General features: G+C 42.2%; 1 protein-coding gene across 2 annotated transcripts in view; it reads right to left on the bottom strand.

Annotated features, from left to right (window-relative positions):
* The window catches only part of sez6l (seizure related 6 homolog (mouse)-like), a 51,384-nt gene that overhangs the window by 14,988 nt on the left and 21,022 nt on the right, over positions 1-15,374 (bottom strand). For both annotated transcript variants that reach the window (XM_086152825.1, XM_086152826.1), the window contains exons 5-10: positions 12,545-12,730; positions 11,334-11,505; positions 11,094-11,260; positions 9,509-9,703; positions 6,131-6,269; positions 1,493-1,689 (exon numbers count right to left, since the gene is read on the bottom strand). In XM_086152825.1, the coding sequence (XP_086008951.1) occupies positions 1,493-1,689; positions 6,131-6,269; positions 9,509-9,703; positions 11,094-11,260; positions 11,334-11,505; positions 12,545-12,730 (1,056 nt within the window). The remainder of the gene's footprint in view (positions 1-1,492; positions 1,690-6,130; positions 6,270-9,508; positions 9,704-11,093; positions 11,261-11,333; positions 11,506-12,544; positions 12,731-15,374) is intronic.

Below are 15,374 nucleotides of genomic sequence, written 5' to 3'. Positions count from 1 at the left end.
TTAGCCGCTAATCTTTTTTTTTTTTTTAGGCTAAAAGTTTAATGTGTTATCCAAGTTCCTGTTTCTACGTCCTTGTCCCGTTGGAGATGTTTTAGCGGCTAGTTGCTACTTTTAGCACACTCTGGTTAACTCATGTTAGCAAATGTTATGCTAATTTAATATTCTTGTTGCTAAAAGAGACCTAATTTTTGGTCTGATTTGGAAGGAATTTTCATCCTTATTTGAGGTATGACATGCTAGCATGGAATAAAAATTTGTGCTAATTTGGAGCAAAATTTTGTGCTAACTTGGAGCAAATGTTCATAAATACATGTCTCTGCTGAGATCATTTAGCCGCTAATCTTTTTTTTTTAGGCTAAAAGTTTAACATCTAGTCCAAGTTCCTGTTTTGACGTTCTAGTACTGTTGGAGATGTTTTGGCGGCTAGTTGCTAATTTTAGCCCGGTCTAGTTAACTCATGCTTGCAAATGTTATGCTAATTTAATATTCTTGCTAAAAGAATATTGCTAAATTGCTAAAAGAGACCTAATTTTTGGTCTGATGCTAGCATGGAAAAAAAATGTGTGCATTTGGAGCAAAATTTTGTGCTAATTTGGAGCAAATGTTCATGAGGACACGTCTCTGCTAAGACCATTTAGCCGCTAATTTTTTTTTAGGCTAAAAGTTGAATGTGTTATCCGCATTCCTGTTACGACGTCCTCGTCCCGTTGGAGATGTTTTAGCAGCTAGTTGCTACTTTTAGCCCAGTCTGGTGAACTCATGCTAGCAAATGCTCATGCTAATTTAGAACAAATTCCCATACTAATGGGAACTAATTGTTGGTCTAATTTGGAAGAAATTTTCATCTTGATTTGAAGTATATCATGCTAGCAAAACAAAAATGTGTGCAAACTTTTCTACCTTTTTTGCTGCAAAACTGTGTGTTTAGCTGCGATTTTTGTCTCTTGGTCTCCTAGCTGTAGCTAACATTTTAGCATCCCCTTGTTTCTTCAAATATTTCTTTACCCTTCTGATGCTTTTCAGCTCATACATTAGCCTCCGGTTAGTTCCGACAGTACAACTTCCCAATTGACTTATATCTTCACCCTGAACTTTAGCTTCAAGTTGCTTCTTCAAGTCAAAGACTTAGCATGTCACTTCTTTTCAAAAGTTTTAGTCTCCTAGCTGTATCTAAGCTAACATTTCATCTCCGAGTTGTTTCCTGTTCTCCTGACTGTTGCCTAATTGCGACGGCGTCAGCTAAACGGGAAGCGACGGAATAAGGCCAGAGGAAGACGCCGATGGCACGGGTGAAAAAGACCAAACGGAAAATCACGGCTGATTCGTGGAAAACTTTGACAGGAAGAGAGATCGTTTCCGCGTCTGTGATACCGAGCCTCTACTTGTGTGTTTTAGCTTTTATTTGCCGCTGAAGCGAATGGCTAATGCCTTGAAGCTAACAGTGAAGCGATGACATAAGAGCAACGGCCATACTTGCGATTGCCTCCCTCACCCATGTAGTTGATGATGAACCCTTCGCCCTTGCCGAAGACGAGCCCCGCTGGGTCCGAGTGGAAGGTGATGGTCAGGTCCGGAGTCGTGGACGAGAGTTTGAAGGGGCCGCTGCCTCCGATGTAGCGGCCCAGGATGCGTGTCGTTACCTCGTCGCCGTCGGTGATGGTCAGCATGTCGCTGTCGCTGATGTTCAGGCTGGGGAAGCAAAGAAGTGACCTTGAAAGTCTGACTTTCTAAAAGGAGACATTAAGCATAGCTAGGACAATGTGGCTAGCAACCTCAGGCAACTTTGTGCTGTCAAGTGCTAGCATAAAAGTAGCAAATACTTGATGGATACCATGGTAACTCTGTTGCTATCAGTCATAGCTAGCAAGTAAACATTAGCCGCTTTCTGTCCAACTTGAATTTGGAGAACTAGCCTTCTCTGTTAGCTAATTCCGTGTGCAAAATGTTGATGTTCCTCCCCTCTTTGGCCTATCTGGGAATGGGCGTGGCTTATGTGTTGAACCAATCGCCTACATCATATTAGTTCCACTGGAACCATGAAAAAGATCCTGACTCGCAGCAGGAGCTAAAATGGTTTTAGGAACTGAAGGTCCCTGGTGCCTCTGTTATGCACTACTTCCTAAGAAACAGCTTAAAAAAACAGTTGCCCAGATGTTAGCTTCAGAGTGCCTACAAGAAACAACTGCAGGATAAAACACGAGTTATAGTATACAGAAAAAGGACCAAAAAGGTTGCTACGGTCATATTTCCATGGAAGAAGAACTGGAACTCTGGTGCTAGCTTAAAAACCATTGGTAGAAAAAGAAATTGTTGCTATGATGTTAGCTTTTTAACGCTTACAAGGAACAACTGCGGGCTAAAACATGTTACAGTACACAAAGAAGAAGCCACAAAAGACACAACGAAGAGGCTAAAAGGTTGCTCATTTGTTCCGTCCATGGAGGAAAGACCAGAAGCTACCGCGCTAGCTTCAAAAAACTGACAGAAAAAAGTTTGCTAAGATGTTAGCTTCAAAATGTCTAAAAGAAACAACAGCAGGCTAAAGAAGTCAGAGTACACAATGAAGAAGCTAATGTGTAAGCTAAAGGACCACCAAGGTTGCTAAGGTGTTTTGTCCATTGAGTAACAACTAGAAGCTACAGTGCTAGCTTCAAAACAACTGGTAGAAGAGAAATGGTTGCTAAGATGTTAGCTTCAAAATGCCTGCAAGAAACAACAGCAGGCTAAAAGAAATCAGTACGCAACGAAGAAGCTCATGTGTAAGATAAGATAAGACCAACTTCATTTATCCCGAAGAAAATTGTTGTGCCAGAGTTTCAAGTAAAATATAACAATAATAGATAATAGTAGGAAGGAGGGAGAATAAGAGATACAATAAAATATAAAGTGTAAGCTAAAAAGCCACAAAGGTTGCTAAGGTGTTCTGTCCATGGAGGAAACACCAGAAGCTACCGTGCTAGCTTAAAAAAACAATGACAGAAAAAAGTTTGCTAAGATGTTAGCTTCAAAATGCTTGCAAAAAACAACTGCAGGCTAAAAGAAATCACAGTAGACAACAAAGAAGCTAATGTGTAAGCTAAAAGACCACCAAGGTTGCTAAGGTGTTATGTCCATGGAGTAACAACTAAAAGCCATGGCGCTAGCTTAAAAACCACTGGTAGAAGAGAAATGGTTGCTAAGACGTTAGCTTCAAAATGTCTAAAAGAAACAACAGCAGGCTAAAAGAAGTCAGAGTACACAACGAAGAAGCTAATGTGTAAGCTAAAGGACCACAGAGGTTGCTAAGGTGTTCTGTCCATGGAGGAAACACCAGAAGCCACCGTGCTAGCTTAAAAAAACAATGACAGAAAAAAGTTTGCTAAGATGTTAGCTTCAAAATGCTTTGCAAAAAACAACTGCAGGCTAAAAGAAATCACAGTAGACAACAAAGAAGCTAATGTGTAAGCTAAAAGACCACCAAGGTTGCTAAGGTGTTATGTCCATGGAGTGACAACTAAAAGCCATGGCGCTAGCTTAAAAACCACTGGTAGAAGAGAAATGGTTGCTAAGATGTTAGCTTCAAAATGTCTAAAAGAAACAACAGCAGGCTAAAAGAAGTCAGAGTACACAACGAAGAAGCTAATGTGTAAGCTAAATTACACAGAGGTTGCTAAGGTGTTCTGTCCATGGAGGAAACACCAGAAGCTACCGTGCTAGCTTAAAAAAACAATGACAGAAAAAAGTTTGCTAAGATGTTAGCTTCAAAATGCTTTGCAAAAAACAACTGCAGGCTAAAAGAAATCACAGTAGACAACAAAGAAGCTAATGTGTAAGCTAAAAGACCACCAAGGTTGCTAAGGTGTTATGTCCATTGAGTAACAACTAGAAGCTACAGTGCTAGCTTCAAAATAACAAAAATAACAATTATTATTATTGTTGTTGTTTTTTGTTATTGTTATTATTGAATTATTATCATATTGTAACGGTTATTGTTAAGTCATAAATGGTGTTTTTGTACATGTATGTATGCTAACATGCTATCATTATTATTTTTAATACATTTATGTTACTATTATTATTCCAGTATTGCTGTTTTTTATATGTGTATGTTTGTGCGTTTATTATTATTCTTATAATTATTATTATAAATATTACTGTTAGGTCATAATTAATACCCGTTGTTGATTTTGAATATGAATATTATGTTTGTACACACATAAATCTAGCTGTACATTCACACACACATAACACACAAATAACACATATATATACATATAAAAAATATATATAAACAAATTTAAAGACGCAAAATTAACACAAATACATTTATTTTGTCTCTGCCGAGGAGCCGAAAGGGTTAAACCACATTAAAAGCCCACATTTTCTGTTTTTTTTTTTTTTGTTTTTTTTTTCCTCCCCCCAAAAAACTTTTCAATTCAGATAATCCATCATGATAACCAAAAAAAAAAAAAAAAAAAAAGATAATAAAAAAAATAATGAGAAAAATATCTGAAGGCCGGGTTTCTATCCGCCCGCAGGGAGGGGATTAAAAAATAAAAGTTTAATTATCTTTTTTTTTTTTTTTTTTTTGGAGGAAATAAAACTCAGACCTGTTTTCCAGGAAACAGGCCGGCCTGATTTTTTTTTTTTTTTTTTTTTTTTTTTTTTTTCCCAGCCAATCACGCGCCTCCTGGGGGCGCCGGACGGCGGCGCCGGAAGCTTCTCGCCGTCTCCCAGGATTTGGTTTTAGTGGGTCAGTCCGAGGATGGAAAGCAGAAATATCAACCGTCGGATCTCCGGCGAGCAGAACATCCATTTTTTATGAGAACATTTGGTGTGTGTGTGTGTGTGTGTGTGTGCCTGTGATTCAGCATGTGTGTGAGTGTGTGCCTGCGTCTGTAAGTGTTTGTGTGTGTCTGTATAAGGGCGTGTGTGTGTGTGTGAGTGAGTCTATACTGTAGGTGTGTGTCTGCGTGCATGTGTGTGTGCCTGTGATTTAGGATGTGTGTGTGTGTGTATTTGTTTGTGTGTGCCTGCGTAAATAGGTGTGTGTGTGTGTGTCTGCATGTCTCATGCGTGTGTGTGTGCCTCTGATTTAGCATGTGCGTGTGTGTGTGTGTGTAGATGTTTGTGTGAGTGTGTGCCTGCGTCTATAAGTGTTTGTGTGTGTCTGTATAATTGCGTGTGTGAGTGTGTGTGTGTGTGTGTCTGCATGTCTCATGCGTGTGTGTGTGTGTGCCTGTGATTTAGCATGTGTGTGTGTGTGTAGATGTTTGTGTGAATGTGTACCTGAGTCTGGAGGTGTTTGTGTGTGTCTGTATAAGTGTGTGTGTGTGTGTGTGTGAATCTATACTGTAGGTGTGTGTCTGCATGCATGTGTGTGTGCCTGTGATTTAGGATGTGTGTGTATATGTTTGTGTGTGTGTGTGCCTGAGTATACAGGTGTTTGTGTGCGTCTGTATGTGTGTGTGTATAAGAGTGTGTGTGTGTTTATGTGTGTGTCTGCATGGCTCATGCGTGTGTGTGTGTGTGTGTGTGTGCCTGTGATTTAGCATGTGTGTGTGTGTAGATGTTTGTGTGAGTGTGTGCCTGCATCTTTAAGCGTTTGTGTGTGTCTGTATAAGGGTGTGAGTGTGTGTGTGTGTGTGTGTGTGTGAGTGAGTCTATACTGTAGGTGTGTGTCTGCATGCATGTGTGTGTGCCTGTGATTTAGGATGTGTGTGTGTGTATACAACAAACACTACCCAAAGTTTTTGGAGAGTGTGTGTGATTGTGTGTGTGTGTGTGTGCTTGCGTCTATAGGTATTTGTGTGTGTCTGCGTATGTGTGTGTGTGTGTGTGTGTTTGTCTGTGATTCTGGATGCATGTGTGTGTCTGTATTGCTGCATGTGTGTCTGCATGCATGTGTGTGTGCCTGTGATTTAGGATGTGTGTGTGTGTGTATATGTTTGAGTGTGTGTATGTGTGTGTGCCTGCGTCTAAAGGTGTTTGTGTGTGTTTGTATCAGTAGGTCTGTGTGTGTCTGTATGCATGTGTTTGTGTGATGATTTTGGATGCATCTGTATGTGTGTGTGTGCGTGTATGTCTATTTCTAAAAGTGCGTGTGTGTGTATGTATGTGTGTGTGTGTGTGTGTGTGTGTGTGTGCTCACAGCTGCACGTCCAGTAACACACGCTTGTCTTCGCCCACATGGATCCTCCAGCTGCAGTCTTCACCCTCGCCGTACCACTCGGGCCAGTTCGGGGACAGGATGACGCCGCCGGGGCCCGACAGGTCGCCGCCACACTGGGCTGGGGAGGAGGCGGGGCCAGGAAGGGGCGGAGCCAGGAAGGGCCAGGGCCAGGAAGGGGAGGGGCCATAATGGGGGAAGAGTCAGGAAGTAGAGGAGCCAAAAAGGGGCGGAGCCAGGAAGGGGAGGGGGCAAAAAGGGGGAGGAGTCAGGAAGGAGAGGAGCCACAAAGGGGAGGAGCCATGATGCAGAAGCAGCAAGGAAGGAGAGGACCCAAAAAGGGGAGGAGCCATGATGGGGGAGTAGTCAGGAAGGAGAGGAGCCAAAAAGGGGGAGGAGTCAGGAAGGAGAGGAGCCACAAAGGGGAGGAGCCATGATGCAGAAGCAGCAAGGAAGGAGAGGACCAGAAAAGGGGAGGAGCCATGATGGGGGAGTAGTCAGGAAGGGGAGAAGCCAAAAAGGGGAGGGTCCCGAGAAGGGGCGGGGACAGGAAGGGGAGGGACCATAATGGGGGAGGAGTCAGGAAGGAGAGGAGCCAAAAGGGGGAGGAGCCATGATGGGGGAGCAGCAAGGAAGGGGAAGAGCCAAAAAGGGGAGGGTCCCGAGATGGGGCGGGGCCAGGAAGGGGAGGAGCCATGATGGGTGAGCGTCAAGGAAGGGGAGGAGCCAAAAAGGGGAGGGTCCCGAGGAGGGGCGGGGCCAGGAAGGTGGGCAGGAAGGGGGAACATCCAGGAAGGGAAGAGAAAAAAAAAGGAGAAAAAGGGGAGGAGCCATGTTGCGGAAGTAGCCAGGTAGGTGAGAAGCCAGGAGAAGGGACCCAGGGAGAGGAGCCATGATGTGAGAGTGGACAGGAAGGGGAAGAGCAAAAAGGGGCGGGGCCAGAAAGGGGGAGTAGTCCGGAAGCGGTGGAGCCAAAAAGGGGAGGAGCCAGGAAGGAAGGGAACCAAGACGGGGCAGGGCCAGGAAGGAGAGTCAGGAAGGGGAGGGGCCAACAAAAAGGGGCGAGCCATGATGCGGGAGTAGCCAGGAAGGGGAGGGGCCAAAAAGGGGCGGGGCCAGGAAGGGGGGAGCAAGGAAGGGGGAGCAGCCAAAAGGGGGTGGAGCCAGGAAGGAGAGGTGCCAAGATTGGGCGGGGGCAGGAAGGGGGAAGCAGCCAGAAAGGGGAGGAGCCAAAAAGGGGAGGAGCCAGGAAGGGAAGCCAGGAAGGGGAGGGGCAAACAAAAAGGGGAAGGGAAAGAAAAAGTCAGCAAAAGCAGTTGGAGGAGAAACAGGTTGTCTTTTCCAATACACACACACACACACACACACACACACACACAGACACACACACACATACACATATACACAAACACACACACACACACAGGCATGCGGACATGCAAACAGAAACATACACACATACACATGTAGACACAAATGGATGAAGTTACACACTTAGACGCGAGCACACATGTACACACATGCATACAAAACACACACAGATACAAACACACACACACACCTATGGACACAAACACACAGGGAAAAATACACACATGCATATAAAGACACATACAAAAACACACACACACACCTATAGACAGACACACACACATCCACACATGCATCCAAAACCACTCACATAAACGCACACACACACACACACACACACACACACACACACACACACACACACACACATAGACACAAAGGGATACAGACACACACATTCCCACAGACACACAAAATATATATATGATGAGATGAGAACAACTTTATTTACAACAAATTATACACAAACATATACATATACACAAACACACACACACATATACACACACACACATACACATGCAGATACTAACGCAAAAATGATACAAAAAATTACAAATATGAATATTCATTGAAATACACACATAAATAAATACACAAACATACAAATAAACAAATACAGAAATATATAAATACACACATAAACAAATACACAAATAAATGAATACACAAGTAAACAAATAACTATGAATACATAAATAAAGATACACAAACAAAAAATGTACACAAATACACAATACACAAATAAATACAAAAATATCTTAATACATACAAAAATTAACACATAACTATGAATACAAAAATAAAGATACACAAACAAATACAAAAATAAACATATAACTATGACTACACAAATAAAAATACACAAACAAATACATAAATACACAAATAAATACAAAAATATCTAAATGAATACAAAATAAACAAATAACTATGACTACACAAATAAAAATACACAAATACAAAAATAAACAAACAACTATGAATACACAAGTTAAAATACACAAATACATACACAAATACACAAATAAATACAAAAATAAAAAATAACTATGAATACACAAATAAAAATACACAAACAAGTACATAAATAAGAATTAAATACAAAAATAAACAAACAACTATGAATTCACAAATAAAAATACACAAATAGATACATAAATAACAAATGAATACAAAAAATAAAAAAGAACTATACACAAATTAAAATACACAAACAAATACATAAATAACAAATAAATACAAAAATAAACAAACGGCTATGAAAACACAAATCAAAATACACAAATAGATACACACATAAATACAAAACTAAACAAAAACTATGAATACACAAATAAAAAGACACAAACAAATACAAAAATAACAAATAAATACAAAATAAACAAATAACTATGAATTATAATACACAAAAAAACACAAATAAATACAAAAATAAACAAATAACTATGAGTACACAAATAAAAATACACAAACAAAAACATAAATACAAAAATAAATACAAAAATATCTTAATAAATACAAAAATTAACAAATAACTATGAATACAAAAATAAAGATACACAAACAAATACATAAATAACAAATAAAAAATTAACATATAACTATGACTACACAAATAAAAATACACAAATAGATACACAAATACAAAAATAAACAAAAAACTATGAATACACAAATAAAAAGACACAAACAAATAAAAAATAACAAATAAATACAAAAATAAACTAATAACTATGAATACACAAATAAAAATACACAAATACATAAATACAAAAATAAACAAAAACTATGAATACACAAATAAAAATACACAAACAAACACATAAATAACAAATTAACAAATACATAAATACACAGATAAGAAAATACAAAAAAAATTTGAATACAAAAAAATTCGTTTATTCCCCCTTGGCTCATCGTTTTCCTTCCAGATTTAAAATAAAAACCCCGAGACCTCGAACCCCTGGGAGAATCTCAGCTCCCTACCTTTGCAGATGGGCTCGGTGTCGTTCCAGTAGGGATCCCGGGCGCTGATGCACTCGATGACGGGCGGGCCCTGTTCCAGGGCGTGACCCGGGTCGCAGCCGAACTGGACCACGGCGCCCACGCCGTACGTCGGGTCCGAGGTGGAGAAGTTCCCGTTCTGCAGGTACGGCTCGTAGCAGCGGCCGCGCTCAAACGCTGGAGGGAGAGGAAACGGGACGTCGGGTCGTGACCGCTTGTAACCATGGAAACCAGAATGCTTCTGTAAGGTTTTTACCTTTGGCTGCCGCTTCCCGCGCTCCGACCAATCAACCAAAGCAAAGACAAAGGATCACCTGGACAATCTCCAGCGAGCTACCAAACTAGCTTGCTGACCTGAGCAGGCTGGCTGGCTAGCTAGCTGGCCGGCTAGCCTCTCGAAACTCCGGATCCCAACGGTGACCTGAGCTGGCTAGCTAGCCGGCTAGCCTCACGAAACTCTGGATCTCGACGGCGACCTGAGCCGGCCGGCTGGCTACCTAGCCGGTGACCTGAGCCGGCTGGCTAGCTAGCTAGCCTCTCAAAACTCCAGATCCCGACGGCAACCTGAGCGGGCTGGCTGGCTAGCTAGCTAGCCGGCTAGCCTCTCGAAACTCTGGATCTTGACGGTGACCTGAGCTGGCTGGCTAGCTAGCCGGTGACCTGAGCCAGCTGGCTGGCTAGCTAGCCGGTGACCTGAGCGCGGTCCAGCCCACCTTGAAGTCCGCTACAAGTCGGTAAGAACAAACTGGAAACGGCGCCCCCTTGTGGTTTGGGGGTCAAGTTTAAATTAGCTAAAACGGCCGGTTACCCTCACTTCATATAAACATGATGACAATTAGCTTACTAGCAAATGCGACCCATTTACAATGCTAGCAACATAAATGCTAACTGCATGCTGTCTGTGCTATAAAAATATATTACAGGAGTAATATATATGACAAGTACTTGTACCGCAGAACCGATTCAAGCTACATGACGTACAGTAGCTACCCAGATCATCTTTCCAATTATATACATTTAAAACTTGACTCTATACCCTCGATGCCTGGATTAGCCGTTATGTTACGCTCTAATACTGTTAGCTTACTAGCAACATGCTATTCAAGAAAGCAGAACAAGGAAAACCAAATATCTTACAGTTCACTCACTTCATGTAAACATGATGACAATTAGCTTACTAGCAAATGCGACCCATTTACAATGCTAGCAACATAAATGCTAACTGCATGCTGTCTGTGCAATAAAAATATATTACAAACACAAAATGACCAAAGCTAATAGATGTAGACTGCTATATAATGAGTTTAAAAGTGGCGTAGAATTCGCAAAAAATGTACGACGCAGAGTTTGAAGATAGCGTTACCTTTTATCGCTGTTAGCTAGCACACTAGTTTGTCTTCATTTTGGTCTGCATAGCTCATTTCAGTTAGAGGCTAATACAGAACTAGATAGCTAAGCAAGCTAGGATTATGTGGCTAGCATCCCCAGGCAACTTTTTGCTGTTGAAGTGTAACCTACTTTTTGTACTATTCAATTTTATTTTAAATTAGCTAAAACGGCCGGTTACCCTCGTAGCGGATGTTGAAGCCCATGTCGTGGTTGGGCTGGTCGGTGATGAACTGGATTCGGACGGCGGGGCCTTTGCTGATCACGCCTTCGAAGGGTATCTGCCCCCCCCGGCCCGAGTCGAACAGAACCACCGAGCCGGCGTCCAGGCCACTCCACAGCACCAGCCTGCGGAGCGCACAAAAACGCTGTTGGTGCTCCATTTTTTTGGATATTCCACCGGAAAGCTAAACATCTCCACCTGTCCGTGGGTCCCAACACCAGTCGCTCCAGGTGGAGGTGCAGCCTCTGCTCCTTGGGAGCCTCCAGGGACCAGGAGCAGGATCGGTCCTGGGTGGCGTTGGGTCCGTGGTGGGGCGACGGGGAAAGCACCCGCCCCACCGTGGCGTTCTTTACCGTGCCGCCGCACAGAGCTGCCGGGAAGAAGCGACATTGATTATTTAATCGAGGAGGATTAGCTTAGCTTTTTCTAAGCTAATCAAAAGCTTGGGTTACCTAGCAGAACTTTTGTGTTCCCCCTAGTTGTGCCTGGACCCTCTAAAACAGCACCTGTTCCCAAAATTTCCCTAAACACTCTCCAGCAATGTGTTTTGGGTTTGCTAACTTTGCTAGCTGTTTGTTAGCCAATCAACAGCTTGGGTCACCAAGTAGTTCTGTGTTCCCGTGTGTTGTCTGTTGCCTCCAAAACAGCCCATGTGTCCAAATGTCCCCTTTACATTCTCCAACAATGTGATTGGGTTTTGCAAGGTTCCTATGCTAACTTTGCTAGCTGTGAGCTAATCAACAGCCTAGGTTACCTAGGAGATAGTCTTGTGTCCCCGGCACTGGTGTTACTTGTTGCCTCTAAAATAGCTCATGGTCCCAAACGTTTCCATAATATTCCCCAACAATGAGCTTGGGGTTTGTTCAAACAAGGTTCCTTTTCCAGCTTTGCTAGCTGTAAGCTGATTCAGAGCTTTAGGTACCTAGCAGTAGTTTTGTGCTCCCTTAGCGTTGCCTTACAATGTGTTTCGGGTTTGTTCCCACCAGATTTCTTTGCTAACTTCACTACCTGTAAGCTAATCAATAGCTTGAGTTGCCTAGCAGTACTTTTGTGTTCCCCTCCCCAACAACTAGCTTGTGTTAGCTAACAATATCTCCTGTGTTTCCTCAAAAGCAGCTCTTACCTGTTTTTAGCCACTATGTAAGTAAATCTTACGATTTGTGGCAACAACTTCCTGCGCTTCCAGAGTGCTAGCTTTGCAAGGTATCATGCAAACCGCTATTCCCTCCATGTAGTTTACATTCCCTTACAACATCTCTTGGGTTTCCTCAAAAGAAAGCTGTTTTCTGTTTTTAGCAAATACCCAACTACATGTTAGGGTACACAACATCACCTGTCTGCACATTCGGAGTGCTAGCTTCGCAAGGTAGAATGCTAAGTTCTCCTCCGAGGCGGCTTCTGGAACTCACCCCGGCAGCTAGGCTCCTTGCTGCTCCACACCGGCACTGAGGCGTTCAGGCAGGTTAGCAGTGGCTCCCCTTGCAGGTGGTAGCCCATGTGGCAATGGAAGCGGGCGGTTCCGCCGGGCAGCAGGTCCAGCACCGACACCTCACCGAAGTGAGGCCTCTTCGGTAGCGCACAGCTTAGCCTGAAAACTAGCAGCAGAGCAGAAACCATGTTGTTTTGGACCAGAAAAGTATAACAAGTACTTGTGCCGCAGAACCGATTCAAGCTACATGACGCACAGTTGCTACCCAGATCATCTATCAAGTTATATACATTTAAAACTTGATTCTGTACCCTCGATGCCTGGATTAGCCGTTATGTTACACTCTAATACTGTTAGCTTAATAGCAAAATGCTATTCAAGAAAGCAGAACAAGGAAAACCAAGTATCTTACAGTTCACTCACTTCATATAAACATGATGACAATTAGCTTACTAGCAAATGCGACCCATTTACAATGCTAGCAACATAAATGCTAACTGCATGCTATCTGTGCAATAAAAATATTAATAGATGTAGACTGCTATACAATGAGTTAAAAAGTGGCGTAGAATTTGCAAAATGTACGACGCAGAGTTTGAAGATAGCGTTACCTCTTATCGCTGTTAGCTAGCATACTAGTTTGTCTTCATTTTAGTCTGCAGAGCTAATTTCAGTTAGAGGCTAATACAGAACTAGATAGCTAAGCAAGCTAGGATTATGTGGCTAGCATCCCCAGGCAACTTTTTGCTGTTGAAGTGTAACCTACTTTCTGTACTATTCAATTTGCAAGAATACAGGTAGCATATACCCAGTGGCTAGCATCGCTACTGTGTTACCATCTATCATAGCTAGCCAGTAAACTTGCCGCTTTCGGAAACGTCCGGGTCGAGTTTGGTTCCATGAACCGAACAAGTGGAAGTACAAGAAAGAAGTCGAGCAACGACCTAGTTTCTGCAAAACAACTCGCTAACTCGCACCAGGAGCTCTCTGGGATCACGCTAACAAATTCCACTTCCTGCTGCTTTTCTTTTTTTGATAAAAGGATCAGATGGTTGCGTTTTAACACAAAGTTAGCTCCTAATGCCGTGACTCTTCCCCCTGTCCTGCCCTTGTCAGAGCACACACACACACTTCCCTAGCCTCCCAATGACACGAGGGCTAATTCATCAAGGCGCTAATCAGATAATTCACATGACAGATTCAATCAAGGTACTAAGTGATTAGTCGAGGAGCCTTTTTGATGAAGCAATTAGCATGCAGGCACAGCTAAACAGCCCCTCGGGCTCTAATTAGCATGTGTTTGTGCATGATCCTGTGTGATCCAGCAACGTATGGTTTTAATGCTAGCTACACTGGCCACCACTAGGGCAAGTATAGCTGCGTCCCATGGGTTCCAAAAAGTTGTCGTCTGTCCTTGGGCTAGCCTGCAAGGTAAAACACTGCTTGTAGCTAATGTAGTTCATGGTCACGTATTTGCAAGCTTTGTACGCCTTTCCAAGGGATTTTTCTGTGCTAAACCTAGCCAACACGTTTAACTCACTTAGCCTAGCCAGCTTGGTTTCTTAAATAAACATAGCCCTGAGTATATTCATCATATCCAAAATTAAAACCAAACGTTTTCGATATTCCATCTTTGCCCAACTTGTTCGGCTAGCTGAAACTAGCCAGGACCTTTTGTTAGCCGAACCTAGCCAAATTTTTCACATACTGCTTTAGCTGAGTCATTTCATTTTCTAAAAACAGCCGTCTTTTTATATTAACTAAACATAGCGTCAAGCACATCTACACAATTCATCTCATTAGCTAAAGCAAAACCAAACTATTTGATATTCTAAACCGAGGCAAAACCATAAGCTAACTTGTTTGACTAATTGAAACGACCCCGCAGGTTCATTATCTAAACCTAGCCAAAATGTTTTGCGAAAAACATGAGCAGAGCTCTTGTTTTTTAAACCTAGCCAGGTTGGTTAGCTGAACGTAGCCACAGGTACATTTATCACACACACAATGCATATATAATTTGTTAGCTAATCCAAACCAACCTTCTGTCATCCATACAAAGGATGGTCTTTGCTTAGCTTAACACCCCCAAACTCTTCAACATTTGAAAATTGCTAACTTGTTTTGCTCTTTAAACAAAGCAGGGTCACTTGTTAGCTACACATAGCTAGCCAATATTATCCTAGCCAAGTTTCTTTGTAGGAAATTAGCCAATTTGTTTTGGTTCTACATCTAGCCACTCTGTTTTGTAAGCTAAAGCTAGCCAGTAGTTTTGTTTTGCTGTGCAACTACATAGCAGCTTGTTGTGTTAGCCAAAAATAAGGTATTTCTGTCATCCATACAAAGGATGCTCATTGGTTAGCTTAACATCACCAAACTCTTAAATGTTTAAAAACTAGCCATCTTGTTTCACTCTTTAAACAAAGCCACTTGTTAGCCAAACATAGCTAGCCTGTATTAACCTAGCCAAGAGCTCTGCTTTTTTTTATCTGTTTTTGTTTCTTTAGCGAAAGCTAGCCGGTAGTAGTAGTAGTAGTAACCCGCATAGCAACAGGTAGCCTCACCAGCTTGTCACGTTAGCCCAAGGTAGCTAAGAGTACTTCTGTCATGCATATAAAGGATGCTAGCTTGGCATCACCAAACTAGCCAGCTTGTTTTCCTCCTAAACAAAGCACAGTCGCGAGTTGGCAAAACGTAGATAGCCCATATTAACCTCGCCAAGTTGCTTTACTACAAAAACACTAGCCATCTGGGGTTTTTTTCTACACCAGGCCAATTTGTTTTGTTCGCTAAAGCTTGCCGACAGTAGT

Source organism: Fistularia commersonii, chromosome 9, assembly GCF_037954325.1.
Source record: "Fistularia commersonii isolate RoL2024-O1a breed Wild chromosome 9, RoL_Fcom_v1.0, whole genome shotgun sequence".
Lineage (NCBI taxonomy): Eukaryota > Metazoa > Chordata > Actinopteri > Syngnathiformes > Fistulariidae > Fistularia > Fistularia commersonii.
The sequence above is the reverse complement of the archived record's forward strand: the minus strand, read 5'-3'. Positions and strand labels throughout refer to the sequence as shown.